Below are 25,214 nucleotides of genomic sequence, written 5' to 3' on the forward strand. Positions count from 1 at the left end.
TCCACTTGTATTTCTTGCTGCCACTTGAGAATACATTTAAACAGGATGTGTAAATTAATCCATTAATCCCTCTGCTTTTAATTACAGTGAGGACAGCAGGTCAATTGCACGCACTTTGCAATTTTAAATTGCTTTTGTTCGCCTTTATTGAGAGGCAGCTGTGGGTGTATTTAATCATGTTTTTGAGTGGAGCATTTTTTTTTTTAAATAGATAGGCTTGTGAACTCCATGAAACCACAAACAAACACCTTAAAGTAAAAAAAGAAGAAAAAAAAGCAATTTATTAAAAAAGTGGCTACTATACCTGAAACCTTTGCAACGATGCTACAAATCTTTGTAAAATACTGAAAGTGAGAGAAGTTGAGGAAATAATGAAAGACAGAATGGTGCAATAACAAACACAAGGGAGGGAAATCACCTTAGCGTTACAGGTGAGCAGTCTTATTTTAGTATTTCTGAATTCATTCCTCTGTGGATAACCACATTCCCCCCACAGATCAGCCACAGCACTGGAACAAATTAAGATCTCACAGTTCCACTCCTGCTATAAACTGATATGAATGGGAAAAGCCTGAACTGCAGACCAGTCTCGATGGAAAGGATGAGAGCTGTTTAATTTAAGGCAACTGTGGAGGAAACAAAAAAACTTAAACGATTTATAAGCGTGGACATACAGTCCAAACGGAAACAAAGGGTCGTCTTCCTCAGATTTCCTCTGAATGCAGCCTGGCATGGCACAAAAGCCTATTATAAGCTTCAAGGTCGAAGGCATTCATGTTCATTCACTGGAGCTATGCTTTGAACACAACCGACCATCAAAACCTGAAGAGTTGAGTGGATTCACAGTAATGGTGCTAACTTCTTTCCTGTGTAACCTCAATAACACATGCACGTTGTCCATAAAGTTGATGCCCATATTTTCCTTCTGGGACCCAGCTGTTCTCCCACTGGAAACATTTTCACGTCCCTTTGGCCACAATCGCTGTTTGCATTGAGCCAATCACATTGCGCCTTTAACAAGAGTTGCACCGTGTAGTCTCAGTCTGCTCTCAACTCTGGCTGGACAACTGTGGAGCTGCCAGGGAGGCAGAAGCGCAAACGCCACACAGCTCGCGCTCGGGAGGTTACGGTACGGTGTGTGACTGATGGGAGCTTTGTCGTGATCAGCTGCAGAGAAACTTTCTTCTCTCTCTCTTTCTTCTTTTGTGGATAAATGGTTTTGGAATTGGCGTCCGACAGAGATCAATATAACCGGGATCCGAAAAATAAATGGAACAACAAAAATCGCGAGAACTTGAATCGCTCCTGTTCAGTTTTTGCCAACTTTGTATAGGCTGCTAGACCATCCGATCAGCCTCAGTCAGTCAGTCCGTGCGGGCGCAGCGGCAGGGGAGGCTGGATGTGGCAGGAGACGGGTCACTGAGCTGCAGTGAGCCGGGTGCGAGTTTCCTAATCCCTAACTATCCAATGTCACCGGGCAGGATGATAATCGTTGGACTTCTGCTCAATGTTTTCTCTCATGGTAAGCATCACCTTTCTGATTTTGAAGTGAGATTCTAATCTCCCGTTTAGACTGCGGTGTATAATGCAAAGCTGGGATCTTTTGGAAGAGACATTTTCTTCCAGTACCGGCAACTTTAATAAGAAAGTGCATGCGTGTGTGGGTGCGTGCGTGCGTGTTTTTCATGCAAATGTATGAATGAATAGCAGCATATTAGAGAGTATGAAGCCCCAAGCCGAGATACACATGAAGACACCGGAATTAAATTTGTTTTGCTGATGTTCTGTTATTATTTTTGCATATTGCCTACATCTGTGTGACCCGAGCGGTAGCTGGCTTGTTATTGAAATTCATAAAGGGAGAGAGAAGTGGGAAAGACTTTTTGTCCACGCATGAGAAGGAGAATAAACGCTGACTGGACGCAGGTTCATAAATAGTCTTGCATTGTATTCCAGGTTTAAGATAAACTTTTGGGACAGCCTTCAGAATAAAACTACACAGGTCCACGAAATAATACAAAATCTAGCAGAAGTTCAGATATTACATGTGGATGATGTGTTCAGGTCTGAGACAATAGACCTTTCTTCCTTTCTTTCATAAAATGTGTAATGGAAGTGAATATGCTGTAGGATTCAATCTGACATTCACAACTTCATAGAAGTAACAAAAGAGAGCATTTAGTGTCACGGCACGAGCAGTCATTGTCTTTTGTGAAGATCAACTCGAGAGAGACCTTTCAGCAATATCTGACATTTCAGCAGGCTCCATGAATTTGCAGTGTGAACACACATTAAGCTTCTGCCAAGTGCCTTTATATTGTCTAAAGTCAATAATGTGGTCGGACATCTCAGTGGAGCGTAAAGCTTGTTGGTCTGTGGTTGCTGGTTTAGAGTTATATTCATTTTGATCTTTCTTTTTAAAAATGTGACAGGTACATCAGAGCTTGTGGCTCTTTACATGTCATGTATCTTGATCTATTGTTCTTGATCTAATGTAACACAGACCGCAGGAAACACAGCCACCGCCCACCCTGTGCTTTTCACTGCACAAATGCATGCAAATAGTGTAATTGTTGGATTATGCTCGAAGAGCAGGAGGTTCATCCTTCTCGGCATCCGGGAATGTTCAGATAACATCAGGTGAGGCTGCCCATTAGAGATTAGTATCATTAGATGATGAATGCTTTCTCGTGAATGTCAGAGCCTTCAGACACGCAGAACATCATACAGTGTTTCAAGCCCACCTGCCATGCACTTAGGTGGAATCACACCAAGAAAAGCAGCTACTTTCAACTGCTAATTAATCGAGATACGAATCATTACACATGCAAATTAGTCTGCACTGATGTTCACTTCTGACATTATACCTGATTGCAAGAGAAATTATTGGATTTTAATTTTGTTAATCAACGTCATAAAAAAAACGTGTAATCGGTGCAGAATCTGGTCTCGGTGTTAATGTCGTTTTGGACAAATCTGTTGCAGAGCTACTTTGTTTCAAAACGGCTGTTTGGCCAGACTGTTGCTGTATAAATAGTCTGGCCCCTACGAACTGTATTCCATTTCATGCAATGTTATTTTTACCTTGGAATATATCCGACCTTGTGCAACTCGGTGGCCTCAACAATGGCAGCGCCAACAAGATGATGACAATGGTCTTCTCAAAAGGTTTGTCACCAAGACTGAAGAGGAGAAAAACATCTATAGGTATAGATTAAGAATTCTCGCCCCTTTGAACAAAAGTCCCGACTTTTAAAAGCTGACTTTAAAATCTATCATCTATTGGGTCAAAGATATGATCTGATACTCATTCTCTGGGTTATTTTTTGTATATGTTGTTGAATCCACGGTTCTTGCCCCAAATGAATAGTGCAATGGAAAGAAATCCCACAAATAATGCATGCGATCACTTTGAATGTGGAACACTGCATGTTTGCCAGCTATATCAACTGAAAGCTGGCTATTGTTGAGTGACATTTAACCCGACTTTGACCCTTTGCTTCCAGGCCCCTGAGGATTATCGCTAAAGTCCCAGTAGAGGCTGCAACTGCTGATTGAGCGCTGCTATTTTGGTAGTTCATTTAGTGGATGTGATTGAGCCATAACACGGTTGTCACAAATTTATTAGGGCTCATTTTCATGCTGTGTAAAGTTACCCACGTCTTAGGTGGACTAGTCTCCCTGGAGTTTCTATTTAGCTATTTGACTTCACCTCATGCACGCAGGTTTATCCAATTCTCAGCCTCTTTATCTTTCTCTCCATGCCATAGGCATTTCTTTGTCTTCCCCTCTGAATGCTCAGGCATTGTCTTGATGTTCCCTGTGCCTGTAATTCAGTTTTGTTTAGGACGACAGCACACAAAAATTAAACTGGCAAGAAGCCCATTGAATATTCCTTAGATAAAAAATATGAAATGCCCCCCTCTGAATATGCATCTATTTGACATTTTGCATTAAAGGAGGCATTTTAATTAAAATGATCACATCAAGGATAGCAATTAAATGTAGGTCTGAATGACACCTGGTTTCTCACTGTCAAGCTGAAAGCATAAAAAAACCCTACTTTCTTAAATGTTAAATTGTGTCACTTATGTATGACTGGCTGTAATAGTCAATTTGTTCGCGTGTGCACTGCATCTTGATTGCCACTCGCACACACTTGATGGCACAAACAAAAAATCCACAGCCCGATGGAAACTGTCAGTGCTCGTGTGTGTGTCTGGCCAAGAAATTTCTTGGCACGTTGGAATTTAGAACTGCATCAGGCAGCAGAAGGCAGAAGCCTGAAATATTCACACAGATCCAGACACCCTAGCTGGCTGATGCGGCACCTGATGCGTTTTACCTGGAGTACAGCGGAGGGATGCTGCCTGCGTGATGTGGCTGCACAATCCGCTGGCACGGCTCATTAAGTGAGACATTATCCATGTACTAGATGCACTGGGTAGCTGTTGATTCCGAACATGAAGTGATTATTCTTGTCCTCACCAGCAGAACTGTCGCCTCTGGATTCAGACAGCTTTACCCGCTGCTCAACAACTCACTGTCGAGCAGCTAATACTGCTTCGCTTACTCCTGACGCCGTTTTACTGGGGGGCGGGGGCCGCACAGCACCCGCAGATAACCCCCAGGCCTGAAGTCTTTCTTTGGGTTGGTACATCAAAAGTGGTTAAGCAAGTGGCTCCGTATGGAAGTTTTCAGCACTAGTGTTGTAATGTTGCACAAACTGAGGCAAAATGAAAGGTGAGGTGTTTGCCCATACATGCAAGGTAATTTAAGCAAGTTATACAAGGAGGTGTGAAGAGTTGTTCCACAATCAGCTTTTTGAAAAGAAGTTGGCAAATGATCAGACTGCAGATTTTTTTTTTAAAGTCAATGTGACATGTTACTGAACCAATCAGTGTTGTCCTCGTGTGGCCACAGCTGTGAGAGCTGCTGGTAAAAAGATGGGGCTTGTACACTTTAGGTGTGGACAAATTTCGATGACTTGATTTATTTTTAAAAATAGAAGTTGTGGAGAATAAATAAACGCAGCAGGTAGAACTGCATGAAGTGACTGAAGAGGAAGAAGCTACAATGCAGAACAGAGAGGTCACAAAAGCATGTAAGCACAGTGACGAGGGAGAAAAAGATAACCCAGTGTACTGCGGTTGCTTGGCTAATGTATGGTTGTTGTTGTGTTTCCTTGATAAATAATAACTTTGTTTTCAGCTTCTTTTGAAATGTTTTCTTTGAGCACTAATAAGTCCCCAATACCCAGCGACATCTGAAGGAAATGCATATGCTTTGAAACAGCATGTTAAATAAGAGGAATCTCAGCACGAGTTCACATATTAAATAAGTCAGCTTTCCATTACAGACAAAAAAACCCCCAACTTTTGCCATTTCTTTAAGAGGAACTGCTCGACTGAGGCTGCCCAGGGCAGTAGCGAAACTTTGCTCATAACAAAGAGAATATGTGCAAACTGTTAAGCATATGTTTAATGTTAAAAGAAGGCTTAATGTTAGAGGAGGCTGAGCTGAGTGTTTGAATTTGCATAACTCTCAGTGGAAACGATTGTGTCAATAAGGAGCCACTGAAGCCTTAATCAGCACTGATCAACCATCTGTGTCCTTCCTGAGGAAGCAACTCTGACCACACTGCACAGGGAACAGTGTTCAAATACACATCATGATTTGAGCATAATGTTCTGCGGGGTATCCGCTCCCATTTATTAGTCCCATGTTTTTTTTTAGCATGACGTCTTGTGGTCAGTTGATGGGTTAATTTCATTGAAATACAATATCCCACCATGGTCGTGGGTCAGCCCTAGCATGCCAACACTGTCGTTCTTTTAATGTGCCGCTAATGAACAAAATAGGACTTTAGAGATATTTAACATTAGCCTCATCGTTGTCATTGCAGCTATAAAACCACGGTCGAATATTTGGTTTAACTGCTACTAATAATTACCTAAACACAAGCTGACATCTTCAAGCTGCTATTTTTTTGTTTGTTTAAAGTCCAATCCTAATCTATATTTATTTAATATACTCACTAGAAGGCCAAGAAGAGCAGTGAGTGTTTGTGTTTTTATGGTGCAATAAGTGCATTTTAATTATAGCTCTACTTTCCCTGACACAAAACTGCAGCTGCTGATTGTCAACAATTCCAGTTACAACAAGTAAAATCTTTTACGTGCACGCAGAAATGCATGAACAGGTCAGACAGGAGTCCCACTGGTGTGCTTGTGAATGAGTGCACGTAGTAACACTTCGTGGCAGCCGTGAGCGTGTTTCTCCTTTTTCTCCATCTTGTTGCTGTGCTTCCATTTGCTCCTTGAGTCTGTGACTTCCTTCCAAGAAGTCCCTTCTGTCACAATCTCTGAGCAGATTTCACATCAGAGTCGCACTCTCCCGCCACGGTCTCCTCTCAAGTCAAATTACTGCCCAACAATCTGGACGCTCTACAGCCCATCCCATGTGTTTGAAAGGACGGAAGAGAAAATTGCCAACCCAGTTGGTGCCTCTGTGAATGTCGGTATGTGGTGTATGGTTTGACGTTTATGGCTTCAACCTTCATCAGCTCACAAATTCTATTAATCAGCCCAGTGAGAAATCAATAGAGTGCATTATGGCTCACATATCGCAGTAATTAATCTCCCGCTCACTTTTCTTTCTATTTTTCTTTTTTCCTGAAAAACATAAACCCCGTGCTTACGCCAACAATTCCCTTAATGCAGACTTTTACTGTAGCAATTTGTCGTGGCAAAAACCCCCCATAATGTGAGCCTAGTGCTTCTTTATCATCATAGCGTTAAATAATGCTATAAAAATGAACTTCTGACCTGCACGCTGGACGAGGCATAAAAGAGCTGGTCTGGACTTCATAGAGGTTTTTATTATCTCTGATGTATATGTGTGCTGGTATGTGCATGTGTGAGCTTACACCATGAAAGGTTCTCACAAAGTAAAACTGCTGATAGTCTGTCTTTATCGAATGTAAGCCCGAAGGAGCAAACACTGAGAAAGAATAACGAATAAACTGGAGATTATACAAAGCCTGTTAAAATTGCAGCTAAAAGTGCTGGGATGTAATACTTTGGTAGGATTATCGAGACGTCATGATACACAGATAGACAGGTAATCATCACCTTTGCTGTAACTGTGAATATGACTGATTGGCCTGTGTGTTACTATCCCCCACCCCCACCTCACCCTATGGAGTCCCAGCAGTCGCTTTGGAAGTTTTCCTGCTGCGGCGATGAAGCATAGCTTCTGTTTATGATATGTCTCATGCCAAAGTGAGACGTGGACCTCATGTGGCGCCTGAGATTGCAAAACATGCAGCAGCAGAATTGGATTGCAGCCGCGCTTTGTGCCGCCAGTCAGCAGGAGCTTAATCGAAGTGTGTGACCAATCTAACACAATGCCGCGTGTGTTTGCATACGAGCTTATGTGATGTAAATGTTAATGTACTGAATCATAAGTATACGTGTGTATGAAATAGGTGCAGATATTTGTTAGCAGGCATGCATTAAGTTTTAAACATGATGATTTACTCTATGTGCAACCCAGTTTCATATGTCTGCCAGCCTATTCATTACATGCACTTAAAAAGTGACAGGATATAGAAAATTAATGAGCTAAAGTGGGAAAAGTGAGTGCATATTGCCTACCCAAGCTATTTTCCTTCTAAGTCTGGAATTACTGTATATCAAGTGTAATTTGTGGGGACAATAATGTGTCACATTTGAGAAAATTAATTTCCTGAAATGCTCCTTCAGATACATTTTTTGAAGGCTCCTTTTTTTTTTTTTTTAAACAAATGTTTTTACTCTCTCTCTCGTCTCACTCGGGCTGCCTCTGGCCTTCCTGCATTGTGTTTTTTTTTACTGAGCAGCAATCAGCATTATGAAATGATTTGTAGTTTATCACTCGTAGTCCTTCGAGGCAGAACATTGCCAATCAAAATATGCTTCATGCCTAATCACAATGGACCCACATGTTTTTTCTTCCGACATGTAGAGGAAATGTGGTTGGCGATACGCAGCATGTTTCTACAAATACATACACAGCTGATGCAAATCTTTAGCGTCCTTAAGTAGCATATTTTGCAGGAGCAGCTGTATGAATGCGCACATAAGCTGGGGGAACATCCTGATAGTGGACGTTTCAATTCAGTCACTGTCTGAGTGTGATATCCAGATTGAGTCTCAGTGTGAAGGTAAAACTGGAAGTGAAAAGGGACGTGCTGAATAGTGCCGAATAAATTGGTTTTGTCTCTAGCATTACATGTGGAGACGGTGTCTGGCATCAGTAAACAGCTTGTTCCAAATGGAAGGAACTCTGCTGCAAAAGGATTTGCCCTAAGCTGTTCAAGTGTCTTATAATAATAATAACAGCAGTGCTTTTTTTGCAAGACATTCACGAGTACACATATCTGAACATGGCCTAATAAATACCAGTGTGACACATGTAAGAGGATGATAGTCAGGTTTGTATAATCTTTTATGTCATTTAAACTTATATATTTTTGCATTGCTATCACTGCCTCTCATTAACTTTTTTTGAATGATATTTCTATGCATGCTTGCTTGTTTCTAGAAAGCTACTTTCACTTTTTGGCCAATTACTGTCACATAGGAGGGGCCAATTCCGGAAACGCTCTCTTGGTGGTGGTTCAAGTATTTGCAGAGCAAAGACGCATCCAAGACTTGAGGGCTGGCTGTTGAATGGCATCCCTTCTGATCCAGGAAACTAACAGATTTTTTTTTGTCACCACATGCCCGGTTGTCTTTTAGGCAGAGTTTCTTCATAGCCTCTGAATGCAATGCAGTTAGGAAGCTGACTCCCAAACCCTCAAAGAAGCGCTTGAACAGAAAAGTGTGGACAGATTTCTAAACGGACAATAACATTGATTTGACCCAAAAAATAAAAGAGACAAAATTTGAACTGTGTGAACATCCGGCGAAATCAGAAACCAAGGTGGGGAATCAATCTTGAAATTACGCTTCGGAAAGTTGTCAGCAGTAGTAATGTTGCATTTAATGGGATACATCATGGGTGTATGAAGAGGTAGTTAATGGGATGAATCATCAAAAACATCAGTAGGATCCTCCACTAAGTAGTTTAATCAAACAGTATGGCATGTTAATTTAGAGAGCAAAATACTTTTTGTGTTGTTGGGAATATAGAAGCTGAGGAAATATATGACTAACAGAAGTGGTTACTAAAGATTTGGCCAAGTTCTCATCTTTGCTCACTTAAAGCAAAGATGGTTAACTCTTAAAAGAGAAGCTCATATGAACCACTCATAGTATATGAGCTCCATCGTATTACAATTTGAGGTGAAGCATACTAAACAGCTGAAGAGGACATGCTGTAACTCCCACTGGTGCAAATACTGTGCTGAACAATAAACTGATAAAAAAGTCAAAGATTTACTTTAAAGTTGTGTGGGGAAAAAAAGAAACCAGAAGAAGAAAATTCAACTACGATGCCCACTGGGAAGACGAGGAAATAATTTGAAAATGATTATAGCCATAACATACTCCTGTAGTGTTGGTAAATTATTCTCTTTAGTCTCTTTGATTAGATCTGAGGTTTTGCTCTGTTGCACTTGTGTAGCTTCAATTTAATCTTCCTTTCTGGATATTATCATAACCTGTTGAGTGCCTATGGAGTGCACTCACCTGGCTCTGCTGCCTTAATTAAAGCCTATTTAGTACTGGATGGTGGGACAATAAACCCAGTAATGTTGGCAACATGCAGCTTTCACCACTTACGACATTAACCTTTCTTGCAGGTAGCGTGACAGTATCTGCATCCGTAGACTGTTTGGTGGCCGAGCAGGGATGCATCCAGGAGCAGTCCTGCATGGCCATCTATCGATTGCTGGAGTACTGCGCGGCCGAGGAAGCCGTGGCGCCCCTCAGGGCAGACGCGCGGTTGGAGTGCCTGGAGGCCCAGAACTCCTTGCAGCGTTATCGCCCCCTCCAAGTTTGCAAGTGTCAGCGTGGCTCTCGCAGGGAGGAACACTGCCTCAAGGTCTACTGGACTGTGAGATTCGCAGGTGGGTTTGATGCCAGCATTTAATGTCTGTATGTGCTGAATTCTCAGCTGGGTCATAGATGTGGTCTTTGTTCTGCTTTTTTAGCATATGATGAGTATGAAGTGTCTCCATATGAAGAACTGAAGTTAAACCTGGTGAGAAACATCGAGATGTCGCGTATGGCCTCCATCATGTCAGGTAGAGATGAACGTTTTTGTGATTTTGCTCCCAAAATTAGATTGAGATCCCATTTTTGATTTTCCTGGGTATACATTGCTCTGTTTTCCTCCTGAATCCCCCCCCCAGCTTCCTCTAATACTATGGATGGTCAAAACCAGTGCTTGAAGGCCGCCCAGGACTGTGGCCTGTATGAGAAATGTGGCTCCCTGCGGTCAGAATATGTTGTAGCCTGCACCAAGCGAGCAACAGTCTCTGACAACAGCTGTAACCGCCAGAAATGCCACAAAGCCCTGCGGCGCTTCCTGGAGCGCGTGCCAGAGGAGTACAGCTTCGCTTTGCTCTTCTGTCCCTGCTCTGACACTCTGTGTGGGGAGCGCCGGAGGAAAACCATCGTCCCGTCATGCTCCTATGAGGAGAATGTGAGAGGGGAGGAGAGAGCGGGCAAGCCCAACTGCCTCAGCCTTCAGAACTACTGCTCCAAAGATGAGCTGTGTAGGTAAGATGGCTGTTTGAGTAGACTGATACAGAACATTAAGGGCTCGTCGTATGGACACAGATCAGAAAAAGCATCCACAAATGAGTCAGAAATATTTGCAAAGTTAACCACAAAGTAATGATTGGACACAGTCCTCAAACATGGCTACATTAAACACACGGTGCTGTGTTTTTAAACACTAGTGGCACCAGTGAGCTGCATTCTGATGAGCATCTCCCATTTTGTTAGTATCAACAGAACTGCTGCAAATAAAATTTCCCCTTCACTGATGAATGAGTTAATTGAATAATCTCTTCCCTAAAGCACAAACATGCAGTCCTTCAAGGGTGATATGTATGAGAGACACCTCCCGGATTACTAGTGAGGGGAATAAATGTAACTAAAAGTCAAGTGAATGCAAGCTGGTAGCAAATTACTTTCTGAAACCTATTATTGATAAAGTAGCAAGGCACCAGAAAATGCACAGATGATGATTAGAAGCTGTTATGAATGCAAATGTAAACAATTTAAATGCCAATAATTAAAAAATGACCTTTGTAAATGCTTTTTTGATTGACAAAATTCATCCATCAGGTCCGCTTTTCCCAGATGTGATTTAGCATGTCATTCAGATGATACAATCCAAGATGTCCTGAACGTACCAGACCCACTGCACGACCCTTGCTTTTGGAATTAAAGTGGAATTAAAAGCTAATGTTGTCCATGTCCGGTTGTGCCACTAAATAAGCTCTGACCTGTTGGTGCTTGGACACAAGATATTTGGGAGTGTCCCGTGGTGCCTTTGAGTCCTGTTCTGGCGTGTGGTAAGACTTGATGCGGTGCATCTTTAGATCCCAATTTTGATGCTTGTTTGAATTTGAATGTGGGAGGTTTGGAGGCTGTGCCGTTGATTTCAGCTCTTTGTATTATTCTGGGATTTTCCTGAGCAGTTTTGGTGGTTTTCGGGGAATACTGTCATGCTGCCAACAGAGAGTGGTATTGGCATGGGGGTGCTTGGTCTGCAACAGTGCTCAGGCAGGTGGTAGATATGAATGTTACATCCATATTAATGCCAGGACCCGTGGGTTTTCAGCACATCATTGCATTGTAACTCAAAGATTAAAGTCTCGGAATATAAATATTTTATGGCTTGAATGTACCGTATCCTTTCTTGTCTGCTCGTAGGGAAATATAAGCAGGTGACAGGTCCTGTGGGGCCATAACCACTGAGGAAGCTTTTTACAGATACAGAAGTGGGAGCAAAAGATTGGACCAGTTTACTTCCAGTGACTCAGAATTCAAAGCTACATCGCTGCTCATCAGGTGTGAGGGCAGTTTTTGTTCAAGTGCTGTCTACTTATTGTTCATAAATGGATATAACAACACTCACCAGACACATTGTTAGGTCCACTTGTTCACCTGCTTGTAAACGCGAGTATCTAATCAGCCATTCACATGAAAGCAGCTCAGAGAAAAATGTTGCATGGTCTGATGAGTCTCAGTGCTGCAAAATTCACATGATAGTAACAGAATAAAAGCATGAATCTATCCTGCCTTGTATCAACAGTTCAAACTGGTTCAGTTCTCAAACTGGTTTCTTGAACATGACATCACTGTATTTACATGACACGGTAGCCACATCCCAAAGGTAGAGCACCTTTGGGATGTGGTGGAACAGAAGAGTCAAATCATGGATGTGCAGCTGACAAATCTGCAGCAACTGTGTGACGCTTTCATGCCAATATGGACCAGAATCACTGAGGAAAGCTTCCAGCACCTTGTTGAATCTGTGCCATGAAAGATTAAGGCAGCAGTGAAGACGAAAAGGGGGGTACTACCGAATACTAGCAAGGTGTACCTAACAAAGTGTCCATAGTGTAAACTACTTGAGACTTTGAAAGTAAGGCTCAACACTCACACTTTCATCATGCAGCATTATGAGCAACAAAGAGATATGAGGTTCTCAGGGGCGTAATTCCCAGGGGGGTGGGGGTTATGACCCCCCCAATAATCAGCCCCCCCCATAAAATTATGAATTATCTTGCATAAATAGGCTGTTGATTTTCTTTACTCTTTTCGGCTATTACCAGCAAAATAGTTGCATGTTTAATCATCTGGGAATTTACCCAGATTTATTTATTTATTTAGACAGAGATCTTGACCCCCCCCAGTGTTCAGCACAAAGTTACGCCAATGGAGGTTTTCCTGTTTCACTCATGCTGACATGTGTTACTATACTGCAGTGTGGAAACAGCACCAAAACACACGTCACCTCATTTAATGTACAGTCTTATAGATCTGCTGTTGATTATTGCTAGAAGCTTTGAATGATGCAGCTGCAAATGAGTGTATCTGTGCACATTTAATACATTAACTTCATTAGCCCTGCTGTACTTTTTATATGAATGAATGAAAGCCTAAAAAGAAAGAAAAAGAAGATTCAGTAAAAGAACAACTACAAGGCCAAACGCCACAAAGTGCATAAGAGAGGGTTGCGGGAATTTTGAACTCAAGAAGTTTTCATCAGCAAAAGTTTTAAATTGAACTCCAGCTTTAAATCAGTGAGTCAATAGACTCACTCAGATTTTATACAAAAGTAATGAAGCACAACAATGCTTCATTACTTTTAATTGCGGTAGCATCAAGCAGTCTCTTTGTCTAGCGTGCTAACCTATGCAGCATTCTGAAAACGAGCAGCAGGTTATGTTTCAGTAATGCACACGGCATATGTGCTGCACCTCCATTGTGGAAAGGGTTGATTGCAAACCTAAAAGACATCATCTACCTGCAAAACGTTTGGTTTGCACACCTTTCAAATGACCTGTCAGCACTGACAATAACAGTGTGTGCATTTTTGCAGAAAAGAAGGTGGTGTCAGAGTGCTAGAAAGCTACATTTTTTTGAAGTTTTACTAAAGTACCAGGCAGTTTTCATGTATCCCTTTCTCTAGTGGGTTGGGCTCCTATACTATGTCGTTGTTTGTGTTGCTTTTGTTGTTTCCATTCAGCACAACCCTGAGTCCCGAAATGAAATTGTCAAAACACTTTTAAAATGCACACTCTGTTTCTCTGTGCTGACACATGAAAAACTGTTTTCTCTTCTTGTGTGTGTGTGTGTGTGTGTGTGTGTGTGTGCGTGTGTGTTTCAGATCCCGCTTTGCTGATTTCCAGCATAACTGCCCGCCCCCCCCTCTCTCTGCCTCTGGCTGTATGCGAGAGCGCAGAACCATGTGCCTGAAGGCTTATGCTGGACTCATAGGTGAGATGGAGGAAAGCAAATTAAAGAGGTGGAAGAGGCTGAAAGAGTGTATAGCTCAGAAAAAAACTGACAGAATCTGACAAACAGAACTTCATCCAATAGGTGTTTAGCAGCAATATTCGGTATGTGTAATTTTCATTATGCAAAATAAATCTGCAGGGGTTCACAAATGGTCCTCAGCTGCTACTCTTTATAGCATCGCTTAAAACAACCGCAGCAGATTCAAAAACAGTGTTTCCAGCAGCCTTCCAAAATAATGTGGGAAATATTATTTTCACTCATTCCTCACACTCAAAATGTAATTTTGTGTACCTGAAATTATCAATATCTAGAGCTGGGAACCTGGTGGCACCATACCTGCAGGGCATCTAATACCGTTAGTAGTCTGTGTCTTACCTTTCATAGAGCTGTGTGCTGAAAATAAAATTCTTGAGTCTGAAGGAAATATGATTTTAAAAGTTTATAAAGTTGTGCCTGCAGTATGACTTTGGTCTTTTTCTATAACCAGGAACCATCATGACTCCCAACTACGTGAGCAACAGCAGTACAGAGGTGTCCCAGTGGTGCACATGTGAAGGCAGTGGGAATGAATGGCAGGGCTGTCAGCGCATCCTGCAGATGTTCACCAACAATATTTGTCTGCGTGAGTACGATGTAATAAGGCTGGGAAGGGAAGGCAGCACAGCACAGTTTTACAGTTTTTTATCCAAAGAAAAAAATTAATACCCAAAATGTTCCAACAAAAGCAGTGCTCACAACAGTTTGTGAGAACCACACGGTTCAAGACAAATACAATTGAAGATCTGGGTTTTTCCTCTAGTACACAAAAGCTCCGTCTCTGTGCCTCTGTCTTTGTCTGCCAACCCCTCCTACATGATCAGGAGTTAAGCACCCGAACGTGGTGCACAGGAACCTCTCAGGCACCTTAAGGTTCTTATCTATCGCAGAAATTATGATGTCATCATGTTATCTAGCAACCAGCTAGCAATGGGCCAAAATGACCTGTGTTTAGTATTTATGCATTTATAAAAAATTATAAAAGCATTGCATCATTTTTACTTTATGACAGCAACATCTAATTCAAATCCACAAAACTTAAATTATTATATATTATGACACCATGCTAATAACCACCTAGCAACTGCCCAAAATGACCTGTTTTTCGCATTTATGCACCTATAACACCTTATGCAAGCTTCATGTCATTTTAACTATAACATCGCATTTACATCCACAAAAATTCAGTTATATAATATATATTGTGACACCATGAGGTTGCAAGGCAACCGCCTAGCAACAGAGTTTTGCTATCTATGCTAAGAAAGTGAGCTTTTTTTAGCATTTATACACCTATAACACCTTATGCAAGCATTATGTCATTTTACTTTCACAGCAGTGACATCTCATTTATATCCACAAAACATCAGTTATGTATTATATATTGTGACTCCATGAGGTTGCCTGGTAACTAGCTAGCAAACGTCTAAAATGACCTGTTTTTAGCATTTAATCACCTATAACACCTTATGCAAGCATCCTGTCATTTTAATTTCACAATAACATTTGTATATATCTGTAAAAACTGAATTATACATTTATATATTATAATGTCATGATGTTGCCTAGCAACCACCTTGCAATGGGCTAAAATGACCCATATTTTGTTTGTATTTATGCAACTACAACTCCTTATGAAAGCATCCTGTCATTATCATTTCACAGCCAACAGGAATAGGCCAAAAAAAAGCTGTGGCATGAGTATGTCCTAGTCATTCTGAGAAAATAAAAGTGTGCATGAACATTCAGAGAGACAGGTGTGTTTCAAAGTAAAGTTTCAGTTTCAGGAAGTTTAAACTTAACTAAGGAGACTGTAAAAACACAACTTGAAGAAACAGTGTACCTTTTTGATCATTTACTGTACACTTATTGACATTCACATTTGAGGATTTGGTAATATATGTTGATTTTATTTTTAATAGTATTTTTTTCTACATCTTGTGTTATTTGAAGGAGTTCTTGTAAATTTAAATGGAAGCACAAGTAGCTGATGCATCTTACAAATCAAAATTTAAACACACTGCTCATCTTCACGCTAAGTATCTTGTATCTGACAAATCATCCTGTGTCAGCATAATGACCGAGGAAATGTTACTTTTTAGAGTATTATTTAAACTAATGTAGGCATGCTGATCTAAGTGAGCATTTTAAATGTGCATGAATACAGAATTCAAATTAGGTGGGTCATAATTGATGATTGAAATGGCAAACCATTGAACCATAATGTTTTCTTATAAATAAATCAGTGGCAAGAGACATCATCCCTGGTGTGTGGCCGGCTGCCAAATGTGAATCTGATTTCCAAGCTCTGTGGAGTCAATAAATCCTTTCACCAAATCTGATAAATATAATGTGGCTTCTTGTTGAACTGTTGCCAAATCAGAATGGATGGAAGGGCATTATCTCATTTTGCTGCTGTGTAAGTATAAAGAAAACTGTAAAAAGTTAAAACATTTTGCAGTACAATACAGTAGAAACAATTGTTACTGATGTACTGTACTGTAATAAGAGAACAAGAATAATTGTTAGAGGCCAGACAGGTTCTCTTAAGTAAAATATGACCACACATTAAGTGTTGTCCAGCCAAGAATCAATCAATACATGTCTAGTATACACAGCAGTCATTGGTTACCTGCATCAAATTATTTGGGCTTAAGATATAAGTAGCTGAGTGAAGATGCAAAAGAAAGAAACCAAATGCAGCATATTACAAATATTACAATGACTAGTTTCAATGATGTTCATTCTATATATCCCACTCTGTAGCTAATGTCTGACAGGTTGAAGCTAGAATATCCAAGCAAGGGATATTCGTGTTTATATAATTATAAATTTAAAACATTACACTGGTAATATTTTTAGTGCAAAAAGCAGTATAAGAAATAACTTAAAACTGTTTAAGCAATAACTGCAGTCATGTGAAAAAGAAAGTTTTCTTAGCACTCTATGTATTGCTGTGAAAAACGAACTACACTATCATTTTCTCCATAGGAATTAACAGGATAAGTAGCAAATGTGAACGTCTCTAAAAAAGCTGAGGTTTTGGTGGTTTGCTGGTGTGGAGCATTCAGGTGTGTGTTTACACACTGCCACAATCTTCCCAGAGTGGACATCCAATAAATTCACCCGAAGGTCAGACTGTGCAGCGCTCACAGAAACTGCACAAAATCAAAGAGCTACATCTCAGACTCTGCAGGGCTCAGTTAGCATACTAAATGTTAAAGTTCATGACAGTACAATTAGAAAAAGGCTGGACGAGTGTGGCTTGTTTGGAGGGGTTACCAGCAGAAAGCCGCTTTTTTTTAAATGTGAGAGACTGACAAAGTCATACAGAAAACAATTACTTTAAGTTACTGCTGCTACAGTTTCCCTACAAGCTATTGGATCACGGAATACCATGCAGTCCTGTGAAAACTTCCTCTTTCACATGAACATATATGTAAAAGTATTTGTACACCCACTAATGACTTCACCACAAATGCAAACAGTTGCAATGTTAATTTGAATATTTAGTATTTTATTTACTGTCCTTCAACTATCAGAACTGTGGCATGGAACCAGCTAATTTCTGGAATAACTGTTCACACCAAAGCAGATATTTTCTTGTCTTTGGCAGCCAGGAGGTTCTCTGTGGGATTTAGCTAAAATAACATTTGGAATGTGTAGAAGAGATGTGAAATTAAATTATCTTCATCCCATTGTATATGTAGGGAGCCAACAGAAATATTGTAAGGTTTTGACCTAAAGGTGGCATTAAATGAAAAGTCAGGAAATTTCAGTTATCAGAACTCATGCCAAGGGATATGTGGGTATATGTACCAATTTCACAGCAATCCATCCAATGGCTGATGGAAGAGGCTGAAGCATGCAGAGAAAGTTCAAGCAGCCACAGGTAGAACTTTACACGCAGAGGCCTCAGACTAGCAGGCTTGTACTAAACGCTGCACTACCGTGCCACAAAAACAAAAAAGAGAGGCTCATATCTCATGCAGTTTTGCACAGTGTTTTCAGAGCTAATGGCTCTAACTATGCTTAGAAAAGTCACTGAAATTTTTTTGGGTGATGCTTCAGGGATGAATAATGATGTGAAGCTAAAGAAGATTTCCCCTGCTGCTTTTGTTTTTAGGCACTGCCATCAGCTCCATGGGAATCTCCGCACCTCCTCCTGTGGAAAACTCTCCCATGCCAACTTCTCAGCCCTCCCCACGCGTCTACCAGGAGAAGGTCCACGTCAGTGTTAACACTCTTCCTGAATTCGACAGTGTAAGTTGTCTCTGCGCTCTCTCTGCGCCATATGCTGGTGGTACCAGTTCAGCTAAAGAGGCAGTCGCCTGTGTATCAGGTGATAACACCTAAGTGGGACTATCGCAGTGTGCCGGGCTCCGGAGCTCCTTGTATAAACTCAGATTACTTCCCTCCCTCTCTCTCCTATCCACACCTCTTATTGTGGCTGAGGATTAGCCGTAGGTGTTTGCAGCAGTAGGCTCAGCCCTTACTTTTAATATTCATGTATGCACACCCATCTGCTTCATAGTCTCTGTTCTCTCACTAGTTTAATCCTTCTAATTCCTCATTTTCTTTTCCTCCTATCCCAAGCCACCCACCCTCGTAGCACAGAAACTCCGCCGCTAGTAGATTTAGAAGACATCGAGATGCGCAGTTCATTTCTGGAGTTTCACTGAAAAAGGTCAGATTATGAATTCTCGTGGATACACCAAAGTGAAACTCTGCAGCATCACTCCACACCTCCTTTGATGCTTTTATCGATGCACTGATTCGAGAAAAATCTGAAACTTGAATGAAAAACTGGATAGATGACTGTGCTACAACTTTCCTCCTGTACTTTTAATGCAGTGAAATGTCAAGGCCAAAAAGTAAAACCTAAACTAAAGTAAGGATCTGAGGTGAGGACTCGCTCTCTTTCCATTCAGTGTGCCCTCACAGCACCCTCTGTGGCTGTGTTTGAATGGAGGCTTCACTGTAACTCAGGGCTTTCTCAAAGGAAAAATATATAGCACAGAAAATCATTCAGCAGTGAGAGATTGTTGAATGTGAACTCTAGAAGGAGAAGTCGTGTAAAATGTTATCTGGGTTATTAATATTAAACTCTGCTTCTTTCTTATTTGTACAAACAGCTTTAAACAATCCACTGAGAGCAAAATTTTTTGAATAACCTAATATTTTACTGAAAAAAGATCACACCCAGGTCATCAGTAGATGTGGCTCTATGGTCAAAAAGTGAAAACTATTGCTTCTGTACGCTGCTTCACATCAAAAGCATAGACCAGAGAAAGCCCAGCATACATCTATGTACTAATACTGAGCTAATGTGGGAGTTTTCTGACTTGTGCCGACTGTAAATTTTCACTTTGACTTTTTACATTCTTATCCATCACACAGTTCCTTGGCATGACATCTCATTTGTCCCAAATTTTCCCGCGGCATAAGGCAACAACCCCAAACATACAGCCAGACTTTTAAAGAACTATCTTCAATAAAATGATGAAACAAAAGCCTGGGCAGAGCTGATATAGCTCCCCGGGGACCTGAAATACAAATACAGTCAAAAACAGATTACATGAGGAAACAGAAGACATTGGAATGGCCTAAATAACAAGATCCCTCATCCCAAGTGTTGGGCAAAATGTGCACGTTTACCTTAGAGAAGTGATGCTTTGGACTTTTTAAATCTTTTGCACGACAAATTGGAGATTACTGGTGGGACTCCTAAATGTGGTTTTACAGAATTTCATTAATATTAATAATGGACCAGGCTTACTAGAAGTCTTGGGTTCTTATGATCCTCATTTTTACATTTAAATTGTAATTTTTGGAGTGTTACTAATCTGTCAAGGACAGCTGGGTTATATGCTTCATCGTAGTTTAACTGCCTATTTGTACTTTAGGTCATAGAATTTGAGTAGAAAGCCTTACAGGTTGTAGTGCACCTGATATACGTGCTATCTGCGATATATCTGCAATGATGATCTTTACAGATTCGACTCTGTGTGTAGACTCCCTCGCTGTGGGGAGGGGCTGAAAGGCAAAAGAGGGCAAAGGTCAGTTCTATTGCATACCCCAATTATCTTTTCCTCCTCTGGTTTAACTCCAACATCGACAATCAGGCTAAGCAGTCACACGAAGGTGGTTGTTAACTCAGTGAGACAATCTGCAGTTTCCTAATTTAGCAACGAGAGGCAGTGTTAGCAGCATGTGACCAATCAGCCAATGACAAACATGGAAAGATTTACTTGCACAAACCTTTGAAAAATATGGATGAAAACAGAATTCGGTTTTTGAATAAAAACAACGGTCCAACCAGTAATTATATTCAGCCTATACCTGCCAGTTTTTATATATGCTGACAGCCCTGTCATGCTATAGAGTTGAAAAGGCAGCATTTACCTTGGACAGTGCGAACACAGAGAGACAGTGAACCATACACTTGCACATTTTACGTCATGTGAAGGACAAATATATTACAACTGCAATTTTCCCAACTTCCTATTAGCAAAAGTAGAAGTTAAAGTTTATTTTTATGGTCTCATGGTCTCGGTACAGTTGTGTATTCCATTTTTCTATTGCAGCAAACTGAAAACTGTCAACAGTTGTACTCTAACTATCATTAGGTTTCAGTAAGGATGCATCCACAGATCAGCACCACACATCTCCTTTTTTTGATACTGAGTGGAGCAGACAAGAGAGCGGTAGCTTAAAGAGTAGATAGAAATCATTTATTCACAATAAAAAATGTATCATCCCAAAAACATTAACAATAAAAAAGATAAAACATTCAAATTTACTAAAAGCTCATGGGTGTAATAGCAAAAATATGGAAATACAGGACATAAAAATATAAAATCTTACCAAATCAAATGGTGAGCAGAATAAAGCTGTCAGGCATTCAGTAGATATAAAAACTCCAAATCATAAAACAGTATTTGCAACCACAGAAGAAGAAAAGTTTCCCCAGCTACAGCAAAGGAAGTTCTTTTGGAAGCTAGTGCAGCACTTGTTAGTCCTTTGGCATGGGTCTCCACTCTGGGGGGTCTTACTGAGGTGATGGCTACAATGATCAAGTCGCTTACTGCAGATTTTTTTGTTGCTTCTCCCATTTTTGACCTCGTCCTACCTGTTAAGCACTCACTATACTCAGGACGACAGTGGCTCACCAGTGGCCGTTCCCTCACCGTGGCTTTCTAGTTGCTAATTTTCATTCCCATCCATGGTTCTCTCTTCTCAGCTCCTCCTATAACTGTGTATCTGTTGCCCGCTTCTCTGACATCCTATAGGTCCCGCCCTGGGGGCTGACCTTTTTTTTTATTTAAAAAAAATATCATGAAGAAGAGTGTAAAAATAGCATTGAGAACTGACTACGAAAACACACATCTATATACACATATAGATAGATAGTTTCAAGTTGCACAAATGAAATGTACTTTCTGTCTTTTGTTAACCTAAAAGTCATGTCTTAGCTTCCAGGTTTTTTGCCTTTAGGATATTTTTACATGTGCTTTAGATTCTGGGTTAATGTAGACTTTCTCTTCCTGACCTCTCCTCCATGCTCCAGCACACATGTTAATTGAAAGAATCGCTCTTCCTGTGCTTCCCGCAGATGGAGGACAGCGAAGAAGAGGAACAGGAGGAAGAGGCGAGCGAAGAATTCAACATCATTCCGCCGTATTCCGAGAAGGACTCTGACACAGAATCGGGTGCTAGAGGGAGCCAGCGGGGAGCAGCTAACCAAGCAGTACCCGTGTATCCATTACTGCTGCTGCCCGCGCTCATCATAGACTGGAAGTGTTGGAGCTACTGAAGCCTCCATCTCATTCTCCACTTACATTTTACACTCGCTACTGCTGTCAAATCCATCTCAGCACTCAGAATGGACCTCAGAGGACTGTCATGAAGAAGAAATGTAAATACTCATAACACTTTTTCTTTCCTTTTTTCTAGTTTTGTATCCCAGCATTTTTTTTCTATTTTTTTTCCTCTTGAGCCTCCTCAGATGTTAAAAGATATCTGTAGCCCCGCTGTATCCATGTTGTCTGTGCTCAAGTTGTCTCAAATGAAAGAAAGGCAACAGCACGAGCAGATACATGAGAGCATGGGTGAATTGAGAGGTTTTCTCTGGGCAAATGCTCTATCTAGAGCTTGCTTCACACTGAAACCCCTCTTTTACCAAGAAGCACATTGCCCAAGGCCACATTCACTCTACTTGCTCCCAAAAACCATAACCAGTCTACTCCACTGCAACCAGGCATGAGCATGGCTTTTGATTTCTTTTTCATGACTCATGTCGCATCCGTTTCTCTGCTGCCCCTTCGGCTCTTCCTCTCCCTCCTTCATACTGTGGTAGAGTAAGATAATCCACTTTACAACGAGCTAATAGGGAACCGCACCACACTTAAGCTGCTTTGTACCACTAAAAACACTTTTGGAAATTGCTTCATTTAAAAAAGTGATGAAATGTAAAACCAACGCGTTGTCGCCTCGTATGCGGTTCTTTGCGTTTGGCGCACCGAAAAGCTGAGAGCAAGAGTCACTCTGCTCCCTTTCTTTTGTTAACACGCCACTTAGTATTATTCCTACCGCAGTGAGTGGCTGCGAATTCAACCACAGGCAAAAGTAATGAGATCAAATTCTTTTGTAGAAATGACGAGGAGAGAAAAGCAACATAAGCAATTACAGCACAATTCAAATTGCTCAGCATGCAGGGGAAGTCTAGAGTAGGGCTCAGGGGAGGAAAAAGCCAATTTACTGCTGTCATACCCTCTCACTTCTTTTATCCTTAGGAGATGTGTTTTTAGTGCGTCTTCACCATCATGCACTGTAGATGCTGCGAGAGCGAGATGCAGCGATAGAGACGGACACAGGAGGCTGTAAAGCCTGCTGGCTGCTCTGATCATTGAGCAGCACATTGAGCCATTCTCTCTGCCTGAAATATCTTTTGCTGATGTTAATGATTTTTCCTCTTATGGCTCATTTTCTTGTGAAATTATGCAGCTGCAGGGGTGTAGGTAAAGAGAAGGATAGTGAAGCTTTTTAAGAGGGGTAAACTTCTCTGATTTGATGATGGGTTTCCAAGAAGTAGCTGGGATCTCTGCAAAGAAAATCGCTCCGTTTTCTCACTAGTCATAAACCGCTATAGCACCAATTCATTGTAATTACGAATTCATGTTTTTAAGAAAATAATATGTATTGGAGTAATTGCATTGATGGGTGACTTGAGACTGTGTCACCAACATCTGCTGGAGTTGTTTATTAATATGAAGACTGAACTTTGGATATGTCTCGACAGTGTGAAGGCGTAAAGGAGGCTGGAAGCATATAAGCCCTGTTTCCCTGAGTGGCAGTCTATCCTATTTCAAAGTTTGGGGAAGTTAAAGTTGGACTTTGAATGGATGTTGTAAGGCTAGTGCACCTGCAGTGACTATTACTGACTGTAGGGCGAAATGACATCATGCAAGTTTTTTGACCACTTACTTGTTGAGAGCAAAGTTTTGAAGTATGACTTCATGCTTAGCTGGTGCCAAGAGAACATAACCGGACAGAAGAAGTGAAGTAATAGTCTGATTTGACAACCAGCAGGCATTCACATTTATGAAGCAGACCGTGGAGGAGGCGTGCCGCTAATGACAGAGAAACATCACCCATCACAGCGTTTACGCTGCAGAGTCAGCCGCAGCGAGCTCTAAAGCATCCAATGACAAGTGTCAGTAATTGCATCCCGTGCACTCTGGCCTTAACGACTTAATGTGAGTTTACATGTGTGTCCGCAGGTTTGTTTATATTTGTAAACTATGTAAAGTTAACGTTTACATCAGCTTACTTTCCATGCATAAAACTGACATATTAAAGAAACTATGTAACTATTCCCCAGACAGTTTGTATGTTATATCATGGACGTGGTGAGGCTATGTACAGTACTGTTTCAATGCTTGTAAAAACATACCAGACATGCTGAATAATGCTGACCTTAGTGTGTATTAACTGTGTAATTTTGTGACATAGCATAAGGTGTTCCAGTTTGTTAAAAAAAATCAAAATAAAAGTCATGTTGGAAATTGAATAAAGTGCTTTTGAATGACTGAGGAACGACCACTGTGAAAGGGCTTTTTGGTCATTTATAATGTAAGTGAACATTAAATCAATTAGTTGGAAAAAAGAAAAAGAAAAAAGAGTGTTAAAGTATCCAGTTATTATAAGAAAGCTCTAAGGTTTTATTTATCGTGAAACAATCAAAAAATAATCTGGTCGTTAACAAGTCTTCAAATTAGGGAACTACAACCTCATAAAAACTACAAAATCATGTTTTTTTTAACAAAAACTAAGCCAAAATGCAGATGCATTGTGCGAAAATTAAGTATTCCTTTGCTGCTTCCACAGGAATTAAGAGGCTAAGTAGCAGCCAGGTGGTGCTAATAAAATGCACTTGACTGATCATCAGCCAGTGTGAGCACCTCTATAAAAGCAAGTTTTGGCAGTTTTCTGGAGCATTAAGGTGTGTGGTGACACAATGCCAATAAGGAAAGCAGCAATTGTTGCCGCCCATTAATCTGGTATGGGTTATGAGGATATTTCCAAATCATTTAAAGTTCATAATTGTACAGTGAGAGCGATTATTCAGAAGTGGGAAACCTTCAATATAGTTTCCAGAGTGGACGAACCTGAAAATTCACCCTAAGGTCAGATTGTGCAATCCTCACAGAAACTGGAAGAAGACCAAGAGTTGCATCTTAGATTCTAACAGGGCCTCAGTTAGCATGTTAAATGCTGAAGTTCATGACAGTACAATTAGAGAAAGACTGAACAAGTACAGTTTGTTTGGAAGTGTTGAAAGCCTCTTCACTCTAAAAAGAATGCGGTGGCACAGCTAAGGTTTGCAAAGTTGCAACTAACCGCAAGACCTCTGGAATAATGACTCTTTGGACATGCAAGAGCAAAGTGGAGATGTGTGGTCATAATACAGTGCTACATTTGATAAAAACACAAACACAGCATATCAGCACAAACACCTCATACCAACTGTCAAGCACGGTGGTAGAGGGTTAATGATTTGGGTTTGTTTTGCAGCCACAGGACCTGGACACATCGGAGTCATTGAGTTGACCACAAAGTCCTTTGTATATAAAAGTAGGTTGTCTGTCTTACAGATAAAGGATTTGCGAAAACTTGGTGAGGAAACAAGACGATGATCCCAAGCACAGC

General features: G+C 40.8%; 1 protein-coding gene across 2 annotated transcripts; it reads left to right on the forward strand.

The window, feature by feature from the left end:
• The first annotated feature begins 720 nt into the window (after nucleotides 1-720).
• On the forward strand, nucleotides 721-24,077 carry LOC116336239 (GDNF family receptor alpha-4-like). Of its 2 annotated transcripts, none has more exons than XM_031760071.2 (8): nucleotides 721-1,522; nucleotides 9,788-10,054; nucleotides 10,139-10,231; nucleotides 10,340-10,709; nucleotides 13,837-13,946; nucleotides 14,455-14,589; nucleotides 18,130-18,266; nucleotides 21,619-24,077. In XM_031760071.2, exons 1-8 carry the CDS (start codon nucleotides 1,468-1,470, stop codon nucleotides 21,817-21,819), a joined length of 1,368 nt encoding a protein of 455 aa, XP_031615931.2. In that variant the 5' UTR covers nucleotides 721-1,467; the 3' UTR covers nucleotides 21,820-24,077. The 2 variants fall into 2 exon arrangements, with proteins under 2 accessions (XP_031615931.2, XP_039473824.1); XM_039617890.1 differs by lacking the exon at nucleotides 721-1,522 and adding an exon at nucleotides 7,029-7,122.
• The last annotated feature ends 1,137 nt before the right edge of the window (nucleotides 24,078-25,214 follow it).

Source organism: Oreochromis aureus, linkage group 10 (genome assembly GCF_013358895.1).
Source record: "Oreochromis aureus strain Israel breed Guangdong linkage group 10, ZZ_aureus, whole genome shotgun sequence".
Lineage (NCBI taxonomy): Eukaryota > Metazoa > Chordata > Actinopteri > Cichliformes > Cichlidae > Oreochromis > Oreochromis aureus.

Bases quoted from the DNA above. Each gene is read 5' to 3' on its own strand.
- LOC116336239 (XM_031760071.2), top strand. From the start codon at position 1,468: ATGTCACCGGGCAGGATGATAATCGTTGGACTTCTGCTCAATGTTTTC. The intron at 14,590-18,129 runs GTGAGTACGATG...TTTTGTTTTTAG, and splicing joins CACCAACAATATTTGTCTGC to GCACTGCCATCAGCTCCATG. The intron at 18,267-21,618 runs GTAAGTTGTCTC...TGCTTCCCGCAG, and splicing joins CTCTTCCTGAATTCGACAGT to ATGGAGGACAGCGAAGAAGA.